The 17,371-nt window shown below is 48.0% G+C and overlaps 1 protein-coding gene across 2 annotated transcripts in view; it reads right to left on the reverse strand.

The window, feature by feature from the left end:
* HADH (hydroxyacyl-CoA dehydrogenase) overlaps positions 1–8,791 on the reverse strand; it is a 50,755-nt gene extending 41,964 nt beyond the window's left edge. Inside the window, exons 1-2 of one of the 2 annotated variants that reach the window (XM_089302965.1) lie at positions 8,608–8,791; positions 3,276–3,438 (exon numbers count right to left, since the gene is read on the reverse strand). In XM_089302965.1, the coding sequence (XP_089159091.1) occupies positions 3,276–3,422 (147 nt within the window). In that variant the 5' untranslated portion in view covers positions 3,423–3,438; positions 8,608–8,791. The remainder of the gene's footprint in view (positions 1–3,275; positions 3,439–8,607) is intronic. The other variant, XM_002717172.6, reaches the window with a different exon arrangement.
* Positions 8,792–17,371: the final 8,580 nt, after the last annotated feature.

The following is a 17,371-nucleotide window of genomic DNA, read 5'->3' on the forward strand; positions in this document are numbered from 1 at the left end:
TCAAGAAAATGCACTTACATTTTTTTAGACTAAACGTCTGTCAAATATATGAATTTTTTAAAAACATTTATTTTGCCGGCGCCGCGGCTCACTAGGCTAATCCTCCGCCTTGCGGCGCCGGCACACCGGGTTCCAGTCCCGGTCGGGGCGCCGGATTCTGTCCCGGTTGCCCCTCTTCCAGGCCAGCTCTCTGCTGTGGCCAGGGAGTGCAGTGGAGGATGGCCCTGGCCCAAGTGCTTGGGCCCTGCACCCCATGGGAGACCAGGAAAAGCACCTGGCTCCTGGCTCCTGCCATCGGATCAGCGTGGTGCGCCGGCCACGGCGGCCATTGGAGGGTGAACCAACGGCAAAGGAAGACCTTTCTCTCTCTCTCTCTCTCTCACTGTCCACTCTGCCTGTCAAAAAATAAAAAAATAAATAAAAAATAAAAAAAAAACATTTATTTTATTTATTTGAAAGGCAGAGTGAGAGACAAAAATGGGGTGGCAGAGGGAGACTGACTGATTAAAGCTTGTGAGCAATCTTCCATCCACTAAATCACTCCCCAAGTGGCTGCAAGGGCCAGGGCTGGGCCAGGCCAAAGCCAGGAGTCTGGAACTTCATCCATGTCTCCCACATGGGTGGAAGGGGTCCAAGTACTTGGGCCATCTTCCACTGCTTTCCCAGGCGTATTAAAGGAAGCTGATCAGAAGTGGAGCAGCTGGGACCCTATCCATCACTCTGATATGGGATGCTGGCATTATAAGAGGAGCTTGATCTGTTGTGCCACAGCAACAACCCCAAAATACAATATTTTAAAAAATTCATTAAGGAGCCGGCGCCGCGGCTCACTAGGCTAATCCTTCGCCTAGCGGCGCCGGCACACCGGGTTCTAGTCCCGGTCGGGGCGCCGGATTCTGTCCTGGTTGCCCCTCTTCCAGGCCAGCTCTCTGCTGTGGCCAGGGAGTGCAGTGGAGGATGACCCAAGTGCTTGGGCCCTGCACCCCATGGGAGACCAGGAGAAGTACCTGGCTCCTGCCATCGGATCAGCGCGGTGCGCCGGCCGCAGCATGCCAGCCGCGGCGGCCATTGGAGGGTGAACCAACGGCAAAAGGAAGACCTTTCTCTCTGTTTCTCTCTCTCACTGTCCACTCTGCCTGTCAAAAAATTTAAAAAAAAAATTAAAAAAAAAATTCATTAAGGAGCCGGCACCGCGGCTCACTAGGCTAATCCTCCGCCTTGCAGTGCCGGCACACCGGGTTCTAGTTCTGGTCGGGGCGCCGGATTCTGTCCCGGTTGCCCCTCTTCCAGGCCAGCTCTCTGCTGTGGCCAGGGAGTGCAGTGGAGGATGGCCCAAGTGCTTGGGCCCTGCACCCGCATGGGAGACCAGGAGAAGTACCTGGCTTCTGCCATCGGATCAGCGCGGCCATTGGATCAGCGGCGGCCATTGGAGGGTGAACCAACGGCAAAAGGAAGACCTTTCTCTCTGTCTCTCTCTCTCTCACTGTCCACTCTGCCTGTCAAAAAAAAAATTCATTAAGGGTTTGGTAATGTAGAAAAAACAACTTCTTTCCCAGGCTTTCCACCTCCCACAAATCTTGAAAAGGGAAAGGGATAAACAGACACATTAACATCATCAACTAAATCTTAGTTACACTTAGAATCGCTAAAAAATGACACCACAATGGATACTTCCTGGGGGAGAAGTGACAAATCCAAACTGGTCTCTGGTCTCTGGGAAGATTAAAATGGCAATGCTTGTGATGATCAAAGGTTTGTTTGTTTTTTTTTTTTAAATAATTTTTTCACTGAAAGGACAAATGACAAGGTTCCCACAATAATTTCAGGCAACATGTCCTGTCCAAGAACTGCAAAGGACAGGGCAGAGGAAAGCTCCCTCAAAGAGGAAGCTACGGGGCAGGGCCTTTTCCAGTATGGAGGTGACACCATAGCCTTATCGTCAGCATGCATGAAGCTGGAAGAACAGCAGAAACAGAAGAAAGAAACTCCCCAGACAAAGCTGGGGAGGCCGAGGGAGGAAATACAAGGACCTGGTTAAATCCTGGGAGGTGAGTGTGAGTCTACTACGTGCAGAACGATGGCAGCAGAGCACCCACGTGGAGGTGACAGCAGATACCTCTAACTTCTGAGTCCACAGCTGAGGCGAGGGCAAGCCGGTGCCTGCTTACTCCAGACACCCACAGAAGACAGGGCAGAGGTGATTATCATAACAGTCACAAGAAATGACAGACATCAAAGTGCTCTGAAAGGGATAAAACGTCACTTCTGTAGAGTGGTTTTCCAACCATCAGGCTGTACTCTAAATACCTGATGACAACGCACCTTTGGTACTACTCAGAAACACATAAATACAGCACAAAGGCAAGCCTTCTCAACAATCCATGTAAGTTTTAAAGTTTTTACAATTGTTTGGACCCCCCCTATCTCTCTGTGAAATATCTTCAAAGACAGTTAAGGGCCTAAATAAAAGAAATCATTGGGGCCAGCGCTGTGGCATAGTAGGCTAAGCCTCTGCCTGCAGCTCTGGCATCCTGTATGAGTGCCAGTTCGAGTCCTGGCTGCTCCACTTCCGATCCAGCTCTCTGCTATGGGAAGGCAGTAGAAGAGGGGCTAAGCACTTGGGCCCCTGCACCCACATGGGAGACCTGGAAGAAGCTCCTGGCTCCTGACTTTGGATGGTTTCAGTTCCAGCCATTTGGGGAGTGAACCAGCAGATGGAAGACCTTTCTCTCTGTCTTTCCCTCTGCCTGTCTGTAACTTTACCTCTCAAATAAATAAATAAAAGAAATAAAAAAAAATCATCACTGGATTAGATCTGATGGGGCTACATAAAAGCAACAACATTTACTGATCAGTTGCCATGAACTACATTAACACTATTCACAGCATTTGTACATGTATTTGCTCATTTAACTTATTTTATTTTTTTATTTTTTGACAGGCAGAGTGGACAGTGAAAGAGAGAGACAGAGAGAAAGGTCTTCCTTTTGCCGTTGGTTCACCCTCCAATGGCCGCCATGGCCAGCGTGCTGCGGCCGGTGCACCGTGCTGATCTGATGGCAGGAGCCAGGTACATATCCTTGTCTCCCATGGGGTGCAGGGCCCAAGCACTTGGGTCATCGTTCACTGCCTTCCCGGGCCACAGCAGAGAGCTGGCCTGGAAGAGGGGCAACCGGGACAGAATCCAGCACCCCGACCGGGACTAGAACCCGGTGTGCCGGTGCCGCAAGGCGAAGGATTAGCCTAGTGAGCCGCGGCGCCGGCCGCTCATTTACCTTAAAGAACTGTGATGTAAGTATCACTATTCCCTGATGAGGAGGCAGAAGGGTCAGGTGACTTGCCCAGGTTCTTACAAGCCAGGAGAGAACGGAAGGAACCCACAGGCCCTTCTTCAAGCTTAGAACACCACTCACCAGCCCCATCACCTCATCAGCAAACCTGGTGGGAGACACTGAACAGAGAGCAGCAGCATTATCTTGCGGTGGTCCCAAGAGAACTAGGCAGTGAGGAGTGTGTGCTCAGGCAGATATGTGGTAAAGAGAGGTAGGGAAGGGAAGGAAATGAGAAATCCAACAAGATGCAGGTAACAGGTAAGGCCAGACCTAGGACACGGCCAGGAAAAATCAAAACCTGACTGAAGTGCCATTTCTGTTCCACAAATCATCCAAACACATTCAATGACATTTATTGCATGTCAGCCCAGGCTCTGGGAATGACAGTATCTCAACCTGCCACATGTCCCAAGACTAATATTCTGATAGAGGACGGTTTTTACCATCTCAGTAGCTCAGTGCCAGTGCAAGAAGTGTCCAGTAAGGAATTCAGCAGCAACACAGGAAATGAGAGAACTTCATGACCATCAGGCATCCCATACCCTCGAGTAGGAAGTTAACACTGGGGAATAAGACTATTCCCTCCAGGGGCTGGCCCTGTGGTGCAACAGGTTAAGTCTCTGCCTGGGATGCCAGCATCCCATATAAGCACAGGTTCTAGTCCTGGTTGCTCCACTTCCAAACCAACTCTCAGCTGAAGCTCCTGGGTAGGCAACGGATGATCATTCAAGTACTTGGACCCCTGCCACCCAGATGGAAGACCCAGCCTGCCTGACTTTGGCCTGATCCAGTCCTGACCTTTGAGGTCATATGGGAGATGAACCAATGAATGGAAGATCTCAGTCTCTGATTCTCTCTGTAACTGCCTTTCAATCTTATATATAAATACTTCCTCCAGACAGAACTGTCAAAATGAGGCATGCTTACAGTCAGGTGACCGCCAGTCTCCTGTGATGCTGAAATTCCCAGGCCCCTGCACTGTTTCTCAACCAGACTTCACTGTAACAGAAAAGAATAAAGCTAAAAAGCCCAAAGCAAGATCCTTCTTCTATTAAGCATCAGAAAACAGAGCTAGGGGCAGGAGAGTTGGGTACATAAAGTCGGTGGCTGGGGGAAGCTCTCAGCTCTGCCAGAATCCTTACCAAGAATCACATAACACAAAGGCTAGGAACATACTTTCATCTATAGCTTAGGATGCTCCCTGTGTCTCCTCTTTGTTTTAATACCCTAAGGAGTTCTCCTCGAAGAAATGTGTACTTTCTGCTTTTTAAAAAGTAAAAAACAGGAAAGTTTTGAATTAGAAGAACCTATCCTGTCTTCCAGATAAAAGCTTTTCTCATTTCCTCAAAGTGTACTGCACTGAAAAGAACCCTGTGCTAGAAACCTCCGAAACGCAGTTCCCACGGAGCCCACTGCTGCTCGAGAGTAATTTAATGAAAGTTATGAGCCCTCTGGGCAACTCATGTGGAAAAGGCAATGGACCACACAAACCTTAAAGTGAATTCACTCTATCAAGCAGAGAAATGCACAGCTAGTGGTTTCCTTCCTTCCTTTTTTCCCCCTCTTTATGAAGCATAAAATAATGTGTCCCTCATGCAAGGTTCATTAAATGCCACAGGCTTCTTTGCTGGCCTAAGTGTACAGCTGAAGATAAACTGGCAATCAAAACCAAGTCAGAAGTGTATAATAGGCAAGTACACAGAACAAGTTCATGTACTTAAATATTAACCTGCAGCCCAAGGGATTTTTTAAATTTAAAACAAACAAAATAAATGACAGGCAAAGTAGATTCTCCTGTAGGATACACACGTACAAATGGCCTGTGTTCTGATCAAATGTAATTAAGCCTGGACCTCACCTATCTTAAATTGCTTAATTGCTTGAAAATGCATCAGGTGCCTACAAAATGCATTTAAACATTTTTCACCCTGCTCAGCACAAACTGGAACACATGTTTAAAATCATTTTTATTAAACATTTATTTATTTATTTGAAAGGCTAAGTTACAGAGAGAGGGAGAGACAGAGCAAGAGATCTTCCATCCACTGGATCACTCCTCAAATGGTTGCCATGACCGGGGCTGGGCCAGGCTGAAGCCAAGAGCCAGGAGCTTCTTCTGGGCCTCCCACACAAATGCAGAAGGATAAGCACTTGGGACACTTTCCTCTGCTTTCCCAGGCACATTAGCAGAGAGTTGGACTGGAAGTAGAGCGGTCAGGACTTGAACTGGCACCCATAAGGGTTGCTGGGGTCACGGTTATAGCTTAACCCGCTATGGCACAACAATGGCCCCTAAAAATTATTATTTAAAAGAAGACCTGAAATTGTAGAGAACTACACCTTGATTAAAATGAAAACTGGGGCCGGCGCTGTAGTGCAGCAAGTTAATCCTCCGCCTGCAGTGCTGGCAACCCTACGGGTGCTGGTTCTAGTCCCAGCTGCCCTCTTCTGATCCAGCTCTCTGCTATGGCCTGGGAAAGTAGCAGACGACGGCCCAAGCGCTTGGGCCCCTGTACCTGGAAGAAGCTCCTGGCTTCTAGCTTCGGATCTATTCCGTTCCGGCTGTTATGGCCATTTGGGTAGTAAATCAACGGAGGGAAGACCCTTCTCTCTGTCTCTCCCTCTCACTGTCTATAATTCTACCTCTCAAATAAATGAATAAAATCTTTTAAAAAAAAATGAAAACTACATCAGAGTTTAGGAGAATGAAGCTGAACGTGACTTAGGAGCACAACCTACAAGTTCATGTGTTCACACTTTCATGGGAAGTGTCCTCCCTCTTTGCAGAGTTTCCTGAGCAAAAGTGCTATCAGCTAGACTAAGATGAAAGAGAATCATGATCATTATTCTCGTCCAAACGTTACCAGCTACCTCAGCGGCAAGGATCACGAATGGGGTGGATATGAGAAGAAAAGGGCAAGAGGGCAGCACGAGTGCAATGAAGACAATCATAAAAGCAGCCACCACTCTGTGAGCTCGTTACGTGCCAGACGCTGTGCTAAGAGCCGGTATGCACTGATTCTGTCAGTCCTCTCCATATTCCGACGAGGCCAGTCCTAGTCTCCGTCTTACTTCAGAGGGGGAAAACCGAGGCGCAGTGGTACAGTGACTTTCCAGGTCTAACGCAGCCCGCATGGGACACAGCCAGCATGCAGGCCGGCCACCTTCACTTACCCAACTGGAGCCCGTCTGTCTTCAAGACATAGCAACTAATTAGTCAGGGACACCCAGTACACAGAACACATCTACTCTGTGCCAAGAACTGTTGGTCAAAGAGCAAAAAGAATGAGGCAATCCTGCCGAGAACTGCACGTTGTGGGGAAGGGTGCAGAAGCAGAGCCGTCACACTACTGAAACCACTGCACACAGGGGCTGCTCTGCGGGAAAGCCGAGTTCCCTTCAGAAGATCAGAAACGCTGCCTACTGTCAGGAGGCTCGCTTAAGCCTCATCGTGTGAAGGGCGGCACCCCAAGACTGCCCGCCGTGCAGATTCTGGTCTTCATCACTTCCTGGAATGACACTTCCACTGTGTTTCCAATCTGTAGGGGGAAGAGCTTTCATTTTTCCCCTTAAGTTTCCAAGGGCACTCCATGGTCCAACTACTCCAGGCCTCAGATCACCAGTCTGTGTCCGCATGAGTCAGTCATCCCTCCTCAGGAGAAGCTCCCACACCATACCCACATCTCAGGTGCTGCCTCTGCACCTTTTCATGCAACACAATGTCTTTCATTGGTCAAGGATGGACACAGCATTCCAAGGACTGAGCACCTGAGTGTGTGCCAAAGATGAGGCCGTGCTTCCTACTTAAGTTGCTACTCCTCTTCACTGCAAACTGCAAGCACAACACCCCAAACAGCCTCCGGACCCACTTCCCACGTTGTTACTGGAGGCCTAAGGCCTCAATATTTTGTTACTCAGATGTTGTTTAAATGTTTTAACACAAATACATTGTTTTATTCCTGCTCCACAACAAATATCACTCTGGGGGTGTTGGGAGAGAATGGAAGTAGAAATGCACTCAAACTAAATTTTTTCTTGAATATAGTGTGTGGAACTTTTAGGTTAAAGAGACCTAGTCTCCACATGCCATGTATAACACAGATCATGGAGGTACCATGACCCCCAGCCAAGGTATCCACACAGTAAAAAGCACAATGTATGAACAAAAACAGTCTCAGAACAGGAGAGTGTAGAGTCAGGGGAATAAAACATTATAGAAAAACAGATTTTAGAAGAAAAATGCAAACAAATTAATATGGTACCAAACATATACAGGGAGGAGAAAGATATATATAAAATAATGACAATTTTCTTTTAAAAAGCAGGCATTAAAATGTGGACTTGGTTGGAAATATACACTGAAAATTAACTTTTTTTTTTTATGACTGCAGCTGTTGCACTCGAGTACTCTTCCCCTGGCCCTCACCACCACACCAACATCTTATTTGCAAAGGACTGAAACGCTAACAAAGATAATCTGATAGGATGTGAAAAATCACAGCTCTCCATCGTGTGCTGGAATGTAACCATTCAAATACAGTACAAGCATTACAATACCCAGGTGATCCATTGCACAACCGACCCTGAACTGCAGCTCAGCTGGAACAGGGCAGAGTTTAGAGACGTCTCCCCTCCCACTCTTCCCAGCACCACAGCTGCGCGCAGATCTCTGCACAGAAGGCACTAGGTCAAAAGTCAAAGTTGCCTAGCGCTGCCAAAGACAGCCCCAGGGGCTCTGCAAGCTCCAATATATGATCTTATATAAAGTCCTGCAAAGGTAATGACTACAGTTATTTTACAGAGCGTGGAGATCGTTCGGACAAAGACTGCAGAATTTAAAATAAATAATAAATACACGTAAAACTGGTTGCAGCCCAGTTCTCTGGAAGCAAATTACTGGTAGGGGCCGAGTGCCGAGCATGTGCGTCACGCCTCGGCGTCGTGCACAGAAAATGCGATCTTCTCTTGCATGGCCCGGTTCCGAAGCGCCTCCGTCAACCCTCGCCCCGGAACGTTCCTCGAGCCCAGGGGACCTGGACAGGGGCCACAGGCTCGCTCCGCCCAAGGACTCCGAACTTGCAGGGAATGGAGACTACCGCGCCCGCCTTCGCAGGCCCAGACGCGCAGAATTCCTACCACCCGGGCGGGGTCGGTCGGGGTCGGTCGGGGCCGGGCGGGGCGGGCAAGCACCTTCCGCGGCCAGCACGCGGAGGCCCCGGGGCGAGAGCCAGCGCTTGCGCCTCAGGTGGGCAGCAGCGCGAGCGGGGAGGCTCACCTGGGCGATGCCGGCGCCCATCAGCCCGCCGCCGAGGACCGTCACGTGCTTGACGATGATTTTCTTCGCCGCGGCCGAGGCGGTAGACGAGGAGGACACGGAGCGCACAAACTGCCTGGTTACGAACGCCATGGTGCGAAGGCGACGAGAAGGGGGCGGGTGACAGCGACCAGATGAGCGACTCAGGCTGCAGCGGCCGTGCAAGAGACTTTTAGGGGCGGAGACGCAGGCCGCCCTGCAGCCCCCGCGCCCCCGGGACGTCACCGGGCGTCGGGGCGGGGACTGGCGGTGCGCCCCGCCCATTGGCCTCGGCCGCGGCGACGGCGTTCGAACGTCGGAGCGCGGCGTCCCGGCCCACGTGGGCGGGCTCTGGCGGTGGTGTTCCGCCCCCGTCACGTGTCAGCAAGTGCAGCGCTTGTGTCTTACAGCTGCGGCGGGTGGCGGGCAACAGATTCAGCTGGGGAGCTCAGCCTCTCTCAAGCTGACGGCGAATCCTGTGTGCGGCTTCCCTTTGCATTGTTCTCGTAGCTAATTTTGTAAAAATATACAAGAAGCAGGCCGGCGCCGCGGCTCACTAGGCTAATCCTCCGCCTTGCGGCGCCGGGGCGCCGGATTCTGTCCCGGTTGCCCCTCTTCCAGGCCAGCTCTCTGCTGTGGCCCGGGAGTGCAGTGGAGGATGGCCTAAGTGCTTGGGCCCTGCACCCCATGGGAGACCAGGAGAAGCACCTGGCTCCTGGTTTCGGATCAGCACAGTGCGCCGGCCGCGGCGGCCATTGGAGGGTGAACCAACGGCAAAGGAAGACCTTTCTCTCTGTCTCTCTCTCACTGTCCACTCTGCCCATCAAAAAAAAAAAAAAAAAAAAAAATAGAAGAAGCGCTGTGGCTGAGTAACTTGTATACTTGGGAAGTCACTCCTGACGGTAGGGACAGTGTTAATTCAAATGATCCAAGTCCATGACAAGCTACACTGCTGTACCGAGTGCAAAAATGGGAATAGAAATGGGAAGGGGGAGATTACACAGAGAAACTGAGTAACTTGAGTAAATTTACAGAGAGGATCTAGACGGAGGGAACAGCAGAGAGAGGAACATGAGAGAAAAGTGCAGCACGAGAAGGCGTGAGGAAACTAGGCATAGAGGTGAAGCTAGAAGGGTAGCTTGGAAGGATGGTGCGTTACTTGGATCTTAACTTTCAGTCCTTATTCACAATTTATGTCTAATACAAGGTCGAACATGGTCCCATTACAGTGTTGTCACAGTATATTTTTAAAGATGAGGTGTCTGTGTGTGTTACATGACGAAGGGAGTATGGTGTGTTTTCAGATCTCTGATTTTCTTAGGAAAGAAAGAATAACCACCCGCGTTAGTCCACTCAGGCTGCTCTAACAAAATACCGTGAACTGAGTGGCTTTATAAACAGTGGACGCTCATTTCTCATGGTTCTGGACTCAGAAGTCTGAGGTCAAGCAACCGGCAAACGCAGGGTCTTTCTGCTGATTCGTGTTGGTAGGTCACCCTTCCTCACTGTGTCCTCACCTTGTGGAAGGGGCACGTGAGCTCACTGAGGTTTCTTCTGTCAGGGCACTCATCCCATTCATGAGGGTCTGCCTTGTGACATAAGCACCTCCCAAAAGCCAACCTCTAAATATCCTCATATTAGGTTTCAACATATAAGAGTACTTCAAAAAATCCATGGGAAATTGTATTAGGGGCCTGCTCTGCGGTGTAAGGGGTTAAGCAGTCGCCTGTGATGCCGGCACCCCATATGGGTGCCAGTTCATGTACCAGCAGCTCCACTTCTGATCCAGGTCCCTGCTAATGTGCCTGGAAAAGCAGTGGAAATGGCCCAAGTTCTTGAACCCCTGCCACCCATGTGGGAGACCCAGAAGAAGCTTCTGGCTTTCACCTGGCCCAGCTCTGGCTTTTACAGCTATTTAGGGAATGAACCAGCAAAGGGATGATCTCTCTCTGCCTCTCCCTCTCTCTGTAACTTTACCTTTCAAATAATTAAATAAATTTTTTTTGACAGGCAGAGTGGACAGTGAGAGAGGGAGAGACAGAAAGGTCTTCCTTTTGCCGTTGGTTCACCCTCCAATGGCCACCACGGCCGGCGCGCTGCAGCCGGCACATCGCACAGATCCGAAGCCAGGAGCCAGGTGCTTTTCCTGGTCTCCCATGCGGGTGCAGGGCCCAAGGACTTGGGCCATCCTCCACTGCACTCCCAGGCCATAGCAGAGAGCTGGCCTGGAAGAGGGGCAACCGGGACAGAATCCGGCGCCCCGACCGGGACTAGAACCCGGTGTGCCGGCGCCGCAAGGCAGAGGATTAGCCTAGTGAGCCGCGGCACTGGCCAGTAAATAAATTTTTAAACAAAAGGGAAAATTGAGTTAAAAAGTCTGTTCATTTTGTTGCAAAAATGCTTGAAATCCATGCATTTGAGGGGGCTTCAAAAAGTTCAAGGAAAATATGTCTTATGAAAAAAAAAACAAATTTCAAAAATTTTCAGTGCCAAAATGGACTTTTTAATACAAGTTTTATATGGACTTTTGGAAATGCACTTGTATAAATTTGGGGGGAGGAGGCACAGCATTCACTCGTAGCACCACAGCCGGGGTTTTAGTGGCTCTCAAATCTGAGGCTATGTAGTATGTGAAGGAAGGAGCACTGTGGTAGGAACCGGGAGTCGCATACGGTGCCCAGTGCTGAGCGGTCTTGTGCAGACACTTACATCCGTGGGCTTGACTGTCCTCCAGCTGTGTCACACTCAGACTCTAGTCCTGCTTGTGAGGCACGAGGGCCACCCCTGCCCTGTCCTGATCAGATGGCAGTTAACAATAGAGTCATTCTTCTCTTGCCAGGCCTGCAGGTCATCTCCCAAGGGTGGCCTAGGAATGACCTCTGTGGTCCCTGGCTTGCACCTTCAGCCTGTTTCTTGCAGGTGTGTTTCACTTCTCTCTGCAGACAGAATGAAGCACTGGGAAGCATGACCCCAGCCACTGAACCAACTCAGAGACAGCAAGCACTTTGCAAAGGGAAGGGCTGGCGCAGAGAAAACAGAAAGTAATGGCCACTTTGATTTTTGTCCCATTAATGGGAAATTGAAAGACTTACAAAACAGATATCAAAGAAGCATTATGTCATAGCATACATGGTAGGGGGCTCTGAGAGCGATGAGTACCCTAGATGGTTTACCTTCCACAAAGCAGTGATGGGGCAAAGAATGGTTTCCATGCTGTAGGACCTGAGTAGCAGAGAGAGCCGGGCTGTCACTGACACTCAGGCTCCACCTTGGCAGGTGCTGCACACGGACCCAAGGACAGGGTTTGTGGACAACCATGACCATCCGTGGGGACAGCTTTCGTTGAATGACTTGGAATTTTCCTTCTCTTCGTGGCAAATGAATGGCTCTGGCTTCCTAAGGAAAGAATGACGAATCAGTGCTGCTTCTCCTGGTTTACTGAGCTCAATTTACGTTGAGATTTTGTACAGCAGAAAACCGGAAGTGGTGGCTGCCTGGAGGGATAGCAAAGCCCACCTAGTTCAGCCCTCCTCCTACCCCCTGCAATGTCAATGATGGCTGACAGTGCCACTCCTGGCCACAGTGTTTGCATAATGAAGACATACAATGGGTTTGAGAAGGGCATAGTGCCATGTTTGCGTATCTTGCTGACACATGTTTCATATGACTTAGAAATACATGTATGGCTGGGCCAGCGCCGCGGCTCACTAGGCTAATCCTCCGCCTAGCGGTGCCGGCACACTGGGTTCTAGTCCCGGTCGGGGTGCCGGATTCTGTCCCGGTTGTCCCTCTTCCAAGCCAGCCCTCTGCTGTGGCCAGGGAGTGCAGTGGAGGATGGCCCAGGTGCTTGGGCCCTGCACCCCATGGGAGACCAGGAAAAGCACCTGGCTCCTGGCTCCTGCCATCGGATCAGCGCGGTGCGCCGGCCGCAGCGCGCCGGCCGCGGCGGCCATTGGAGGGTGAACCAACAGCAAAGGAAGACCTTTCTCTCTGTCTCTCTCTCTCACTGTCCACTCTGCCTGTCAAAAAAAAAAAAAAAAAAAAAAAAAAAAAAAAAAGAAATACATGTATGGCTGGACAGCTATCAGTTAAGACACCTGCATCCCATATAAGTGCATATTCAAGTCCTGCCTGCTCCACTTCTGATCTGCCTCCCTGCTAATTCTCTTAGGAAAGCAGCAGAAGATGGCCCAAGTACTTGGGCCCTGCCACCCATAGAGACACGGGTGGAATTCTAGGCTGCTGGCTTTAGCCTGACCTAGCCACACCCTGCCATTGTGGCCAACTAGGGAGTGAAACAGTGGTTAGAGGATCTCTCTCCCTCCCTTTCTGTAACTCTGCATTTCAAATAAATAAGTAAATCTTAAAAATTTTTTTTAAAAAACACATATTGCTTCTTCATGAAAACCTTAAGACTTTCATACTCTCCTTGTCAAAACGTGAAGAAACCAAGGCTCAATTGCTTATTAATTGTAACCCATCTTTTTTTATTTTCTAAAAATATAGATTTTATTCTTTCATTTCTTTTTTATGATTATAATTATTATCATTATATTTTCATTTTTTTTTTTTGGTTGGAGGTTCTGTTTCTTTTTTTTTAACTTTTATTTAATGAATATAAATTTCCAAAGTACAGCTTATGGATTACAATGGCTTCCCCCCCATAACGTCCCTCCCACCCGCAACCCTCCCATTTCCCACTCCCTCTCCCCTTCCATTCACATCAAGATTCATTTTCGATTCTCTTTATATACAGAAGATCAGTTTAGCATACATTAAGTAAAGATTTCAACAGTTTGCTCCCACACAGAAACATAAAGTGAAAAATACTGTTTGAGTACTAGTTATAGCATTAAATCACAATGTACAGCACACTAAGGACAAAGATCCTACATGAGGAGTAAGTGCACAGTGACTCCTGTTGTTGACTTAACAAATTGACACTCTTGTTTATGGCATCAGTAATCACCCTAGGCTCTTGTCATGAGCTGCCAAGGCTATGGAAGCCCCCTGAGTTCACTGACTCTGATCATATTTAGACAAGGCCATGGTCAAAGTGGAAGTTCTCTCCTCCCTTCAGAGAAAGGTACCTCCTTCTTTGATGATGACCCGTTCTTTCCACTGGGATCTCACTCGCGGAGATCTTTCATTTAGGGTTTTTTTTTTTTCTTCCCCAGAGTGTCTTGGCTTTCCATGCCTGAAATACTCTCATGGGCTTTTCAGCCGGATCCACATGCCTTAAGGGCTGATTCTGAGGCCAGAGTGCTATTTAGGACATCTGCCATTCTATGAGTCTGCTGTGTATCTCACTTCCCATGTTGGATCATTCTCTCCCTTTTTTATTCTATCAGCTAGTATTTGCAGACACTATTCTTGTTTATGTGATCCCTTTGGTTCTTAGTCCTATCATTATGATCAATTGTGAACAGAAATTGATCACTTGGACTAGTGAGATGGCATTGGTCCATGCCACCTTGATGGGATTGAATTGGAATCCCCTGGTATGTTTCTAACTCTACCGTTTGAGGTAAGTCAGCTTGAGCATGTCCCGAATTGCACATCTCTTCCCTCTCTTATTCCCACTCTTATATTTAACAGCGATCACTTTTCAGTTAAGTTTCAGCACTTAAGAAGAACTGTGTATTGATTACAGTATTCAACCAAAAGTATTAAGTAGAACAAACAAAAAAAAATACTAAGAGGGATAACATATCAAGTTGCTCATCAACAGTCAGGGTGAGGGCTGATCAAGTCACCATTTCTCATAGTGTTCATTTCACTTTAACAGGTTTCCTTTTTGGTGCTCAGTTAGTTGTCACCTATGAAGGAGGACAAGTGGTATTTGTCCCTTTGGGATTGGCTTATTACACTCAGCATAATGTTTTCCAAATTCCTAACAGGGATCACTTTCCAGTTAAAATTTAAACACCTAAGAATAATTGTGTGTTAATTACAGAGTTCAACCAATGGTACTAGAACAAAAAAAATACTAAAATGGATAGAGTATTACATTGTACATCAACCGTCAGGAGAAGAGCTGATCAAGTCACTGTTTCTCATAGTGTCCATTTCATTTCAACAAGTTTCCCCTTTGGTGCTCAGTTAGTTGTCACTGATCAGGGAGAACATATGATATTTGTCCCTTTGGGACTGGCTTAATTCACTCAGCATGATGTTTTCCAAATTCCTCCATCTTGTTGCAAATGACCGGGTTTCGTTGTTTTTGACTGCTGTATAGTATTCTATAGAGTACATGTCCCATAATTTCTTTATCCAGTCTACTGTTGATGGGCATTTGGGTTGGTTCCAGGTCTTAGCTATTGTGAATTGAGGTGCAATAAACATTAATGTGCAGAAAGCTTGTTTGTTTGCCAATTTCATTTCCTATACCCAGCTAAAATTTAAACCTGCTCTGACCTCGACTGCCAGACTTTTTTCATAATTCCATTCTTAGAAAGCCTCCCTGGGCCAGCACCGCAGCTCACTAGGCTAATCCTCCGCCTTGCGGCGCCGGCACACTGGGTTCTAGTCCTGGTTGGGGCGCTGGATTCTGTCCCGGTTGCCCCTCTTCCAGGCCAGCTCTCTGCTGTGGCCCGGGAAAGCAGTGGAGGATGGCCCAAGTGCTTGGGCCCTGCACCCCATGGGAGACCAGGAAAAGCACCTGGCTCCTGCCATCATATCAGCGTGGTGCGCTGGCTGCAGTGCGCTGGCCGTGGTGGCCATTGGAGGGTGAACCAACGGCAAAAGGAAGACCTTTCTCTCTGTCTCTCTCTCTCACTGTCCACTCTGCCTGTCAAAAAAAAAAGCCCCCCTGCTCCTACCAAGATTAGCATGTCTACAGTAAGCATTGTGTGTGTCTCGATTTTGAGCTTTAGCTATTCTACTAGTGGTATTATTATAGAAGTTCAGCAGATTATTTGGGCCTTCTTGCTAATATTTACCCCAGAGCTGCAGGTTCCCTGCGGTAATTCCCAGTGTTTCTACCTGAAGACTGTGTAAGAGTCATATGTTTAGGGCCATTCTGATATCTGGCATAGTAGATTCATGGTGTTCAAACACAAACATCCATTTGTTACTACTGATCAGCTGTACTGGCCCCCCCTCCCCCAGATATTCCCACTACCACTAACCAAGAGTTAGCACATTACTTCCCAGCCTCCCACTGCTCCTTGCATTTGCTATCTCAGTTCCTGATGACTTCCAGTGAAGAGCATGCTCCCTCTTCCTCAACACCACAATCCCACCTGTTAGCCATCGGAAGCCATAGTGTCCACCTTAGCCAGGACTTCCTCACTCCCCAACACCACCCCAAACCTTTCCTCTGGCTGCTGGGGTTTCACTGCAACTTTTCTCTCTTTGAAGATACATATTGATAGTAAATGGTTACTGTAGTGAAGCAGATCAACATGTCTGTCAGTTCATAGCTACTTACTGTAGCAAGAACAGCTAACATCCACTTGTTTAACAGAAATCTCTAATACAATTCAATTCCATTTAACTCTAGTTCCCATGTTTTACATTAGATCTCTACACTTGTTCATCCTACCTGTCTGCTGTTTTGTATCCCTCAACCTATATCTCCCCACTTCCTTTTCTTTTTTATATATACAATCTACCTCTGTCTGGCTTATTTCACTTGGCATAATGTCCATTAAAATTGTGGCAGATGTCAGTATCTACTTTTTTAAGGCTGGGTCATATTCTGTCCTATACGTATGTCCCATTTTCTCTATTCATTTGCTCATTGTTCAAATTTGGGTTGTTTTCATATCTTAGCTGTTGCAAATAATGCTGCAGTCGACATGACGGTGTAGCTACCTCTCTGCTCTACTGATTGGGGTAAATGCCTAGGAGTGAAACTGTTGAGAGGTACAAAGTTTATGTTTAACTTTTTAAGAAACCATAAAACTATTTCCAAAATGGCTACTCCATTTCATATAACCAGCAGCAACATGTAAATATCCCCTTCCTCCAAATCTTCACCAGCATCTTATTTTCTTTTTATTATAGCCATGCTACTGTGTTTGAAGAGACACTTGATGAATTTCCCTGATTACTAATGATATTGAGCATCTTTTCCTGTGTGTATCAGCCATTTGTGTATCATCTTCATTAAATATATTTTTGTCTGCTCTTTACTTGGTTTTATTTTCAGTATAGACTCATGGATTTCAAATATTTCCAAAAGGTGTACAATTCATCGCTCTAATTATCGTGAGTTCAAATTGAAGCAGATTTGGCCAGTGGGAAACTCTCCATCTCCAGAACTGCTGAATTTGTGGCATAGAAGGCTCACCGTGTACCTCCCTGGCCCTAGCTTCACACACAGCCATTTCACCTTCACCGTGGAGCTCCAGTTCTTATTGGTGGCTTAGAGCAACAGGGAAAATGAAGGCCCAGAGGCATCCAGTGCTGTCCAAAAGGAACACAGGAGACAGCTGCAGGAGCAGGGCTCCATCTAGGTGCCTTCTGTCCCAGCGCATACACTTTCCACCATCTTCATTTATTCCTGAGCACGCCACATGGAGAAGCAGCAAAGGACCTTGTGGAGGTGGGGTGGGGAGGAGAGGGATGGCCAGCGACTCCCCAGCTTGCTGCATTGGGAGGGAGCGAGGGAGAGCAGAGAGAGGGGATTATCAGCGCAAGCACACAGCCAAGGTGGGCATTGGGGAGGCTGCAAGGATGTAAAGGGTTGGCTTTCCATATCTTTGATAGTGGAGGAAACTAAGACCAGAGGTAAAATGAC

Source organism: Oryctolagus cuniculus, chromosome 8 (genome assembly GCF_051225735.1).
Source record: "Oryctolagus cuniculus isolate XC-2025 breed Fujian yellow rabbit chromosome 8, ASM5122573v1, whole genome shotgun sequence".
Classification (NCBI taxonomy): Eukaryota; Metazoa; Chordata; class Mammalia; order Lagomorpha; family Leporidae; genus Oryctolagus; species Oryctolagus cuniculus.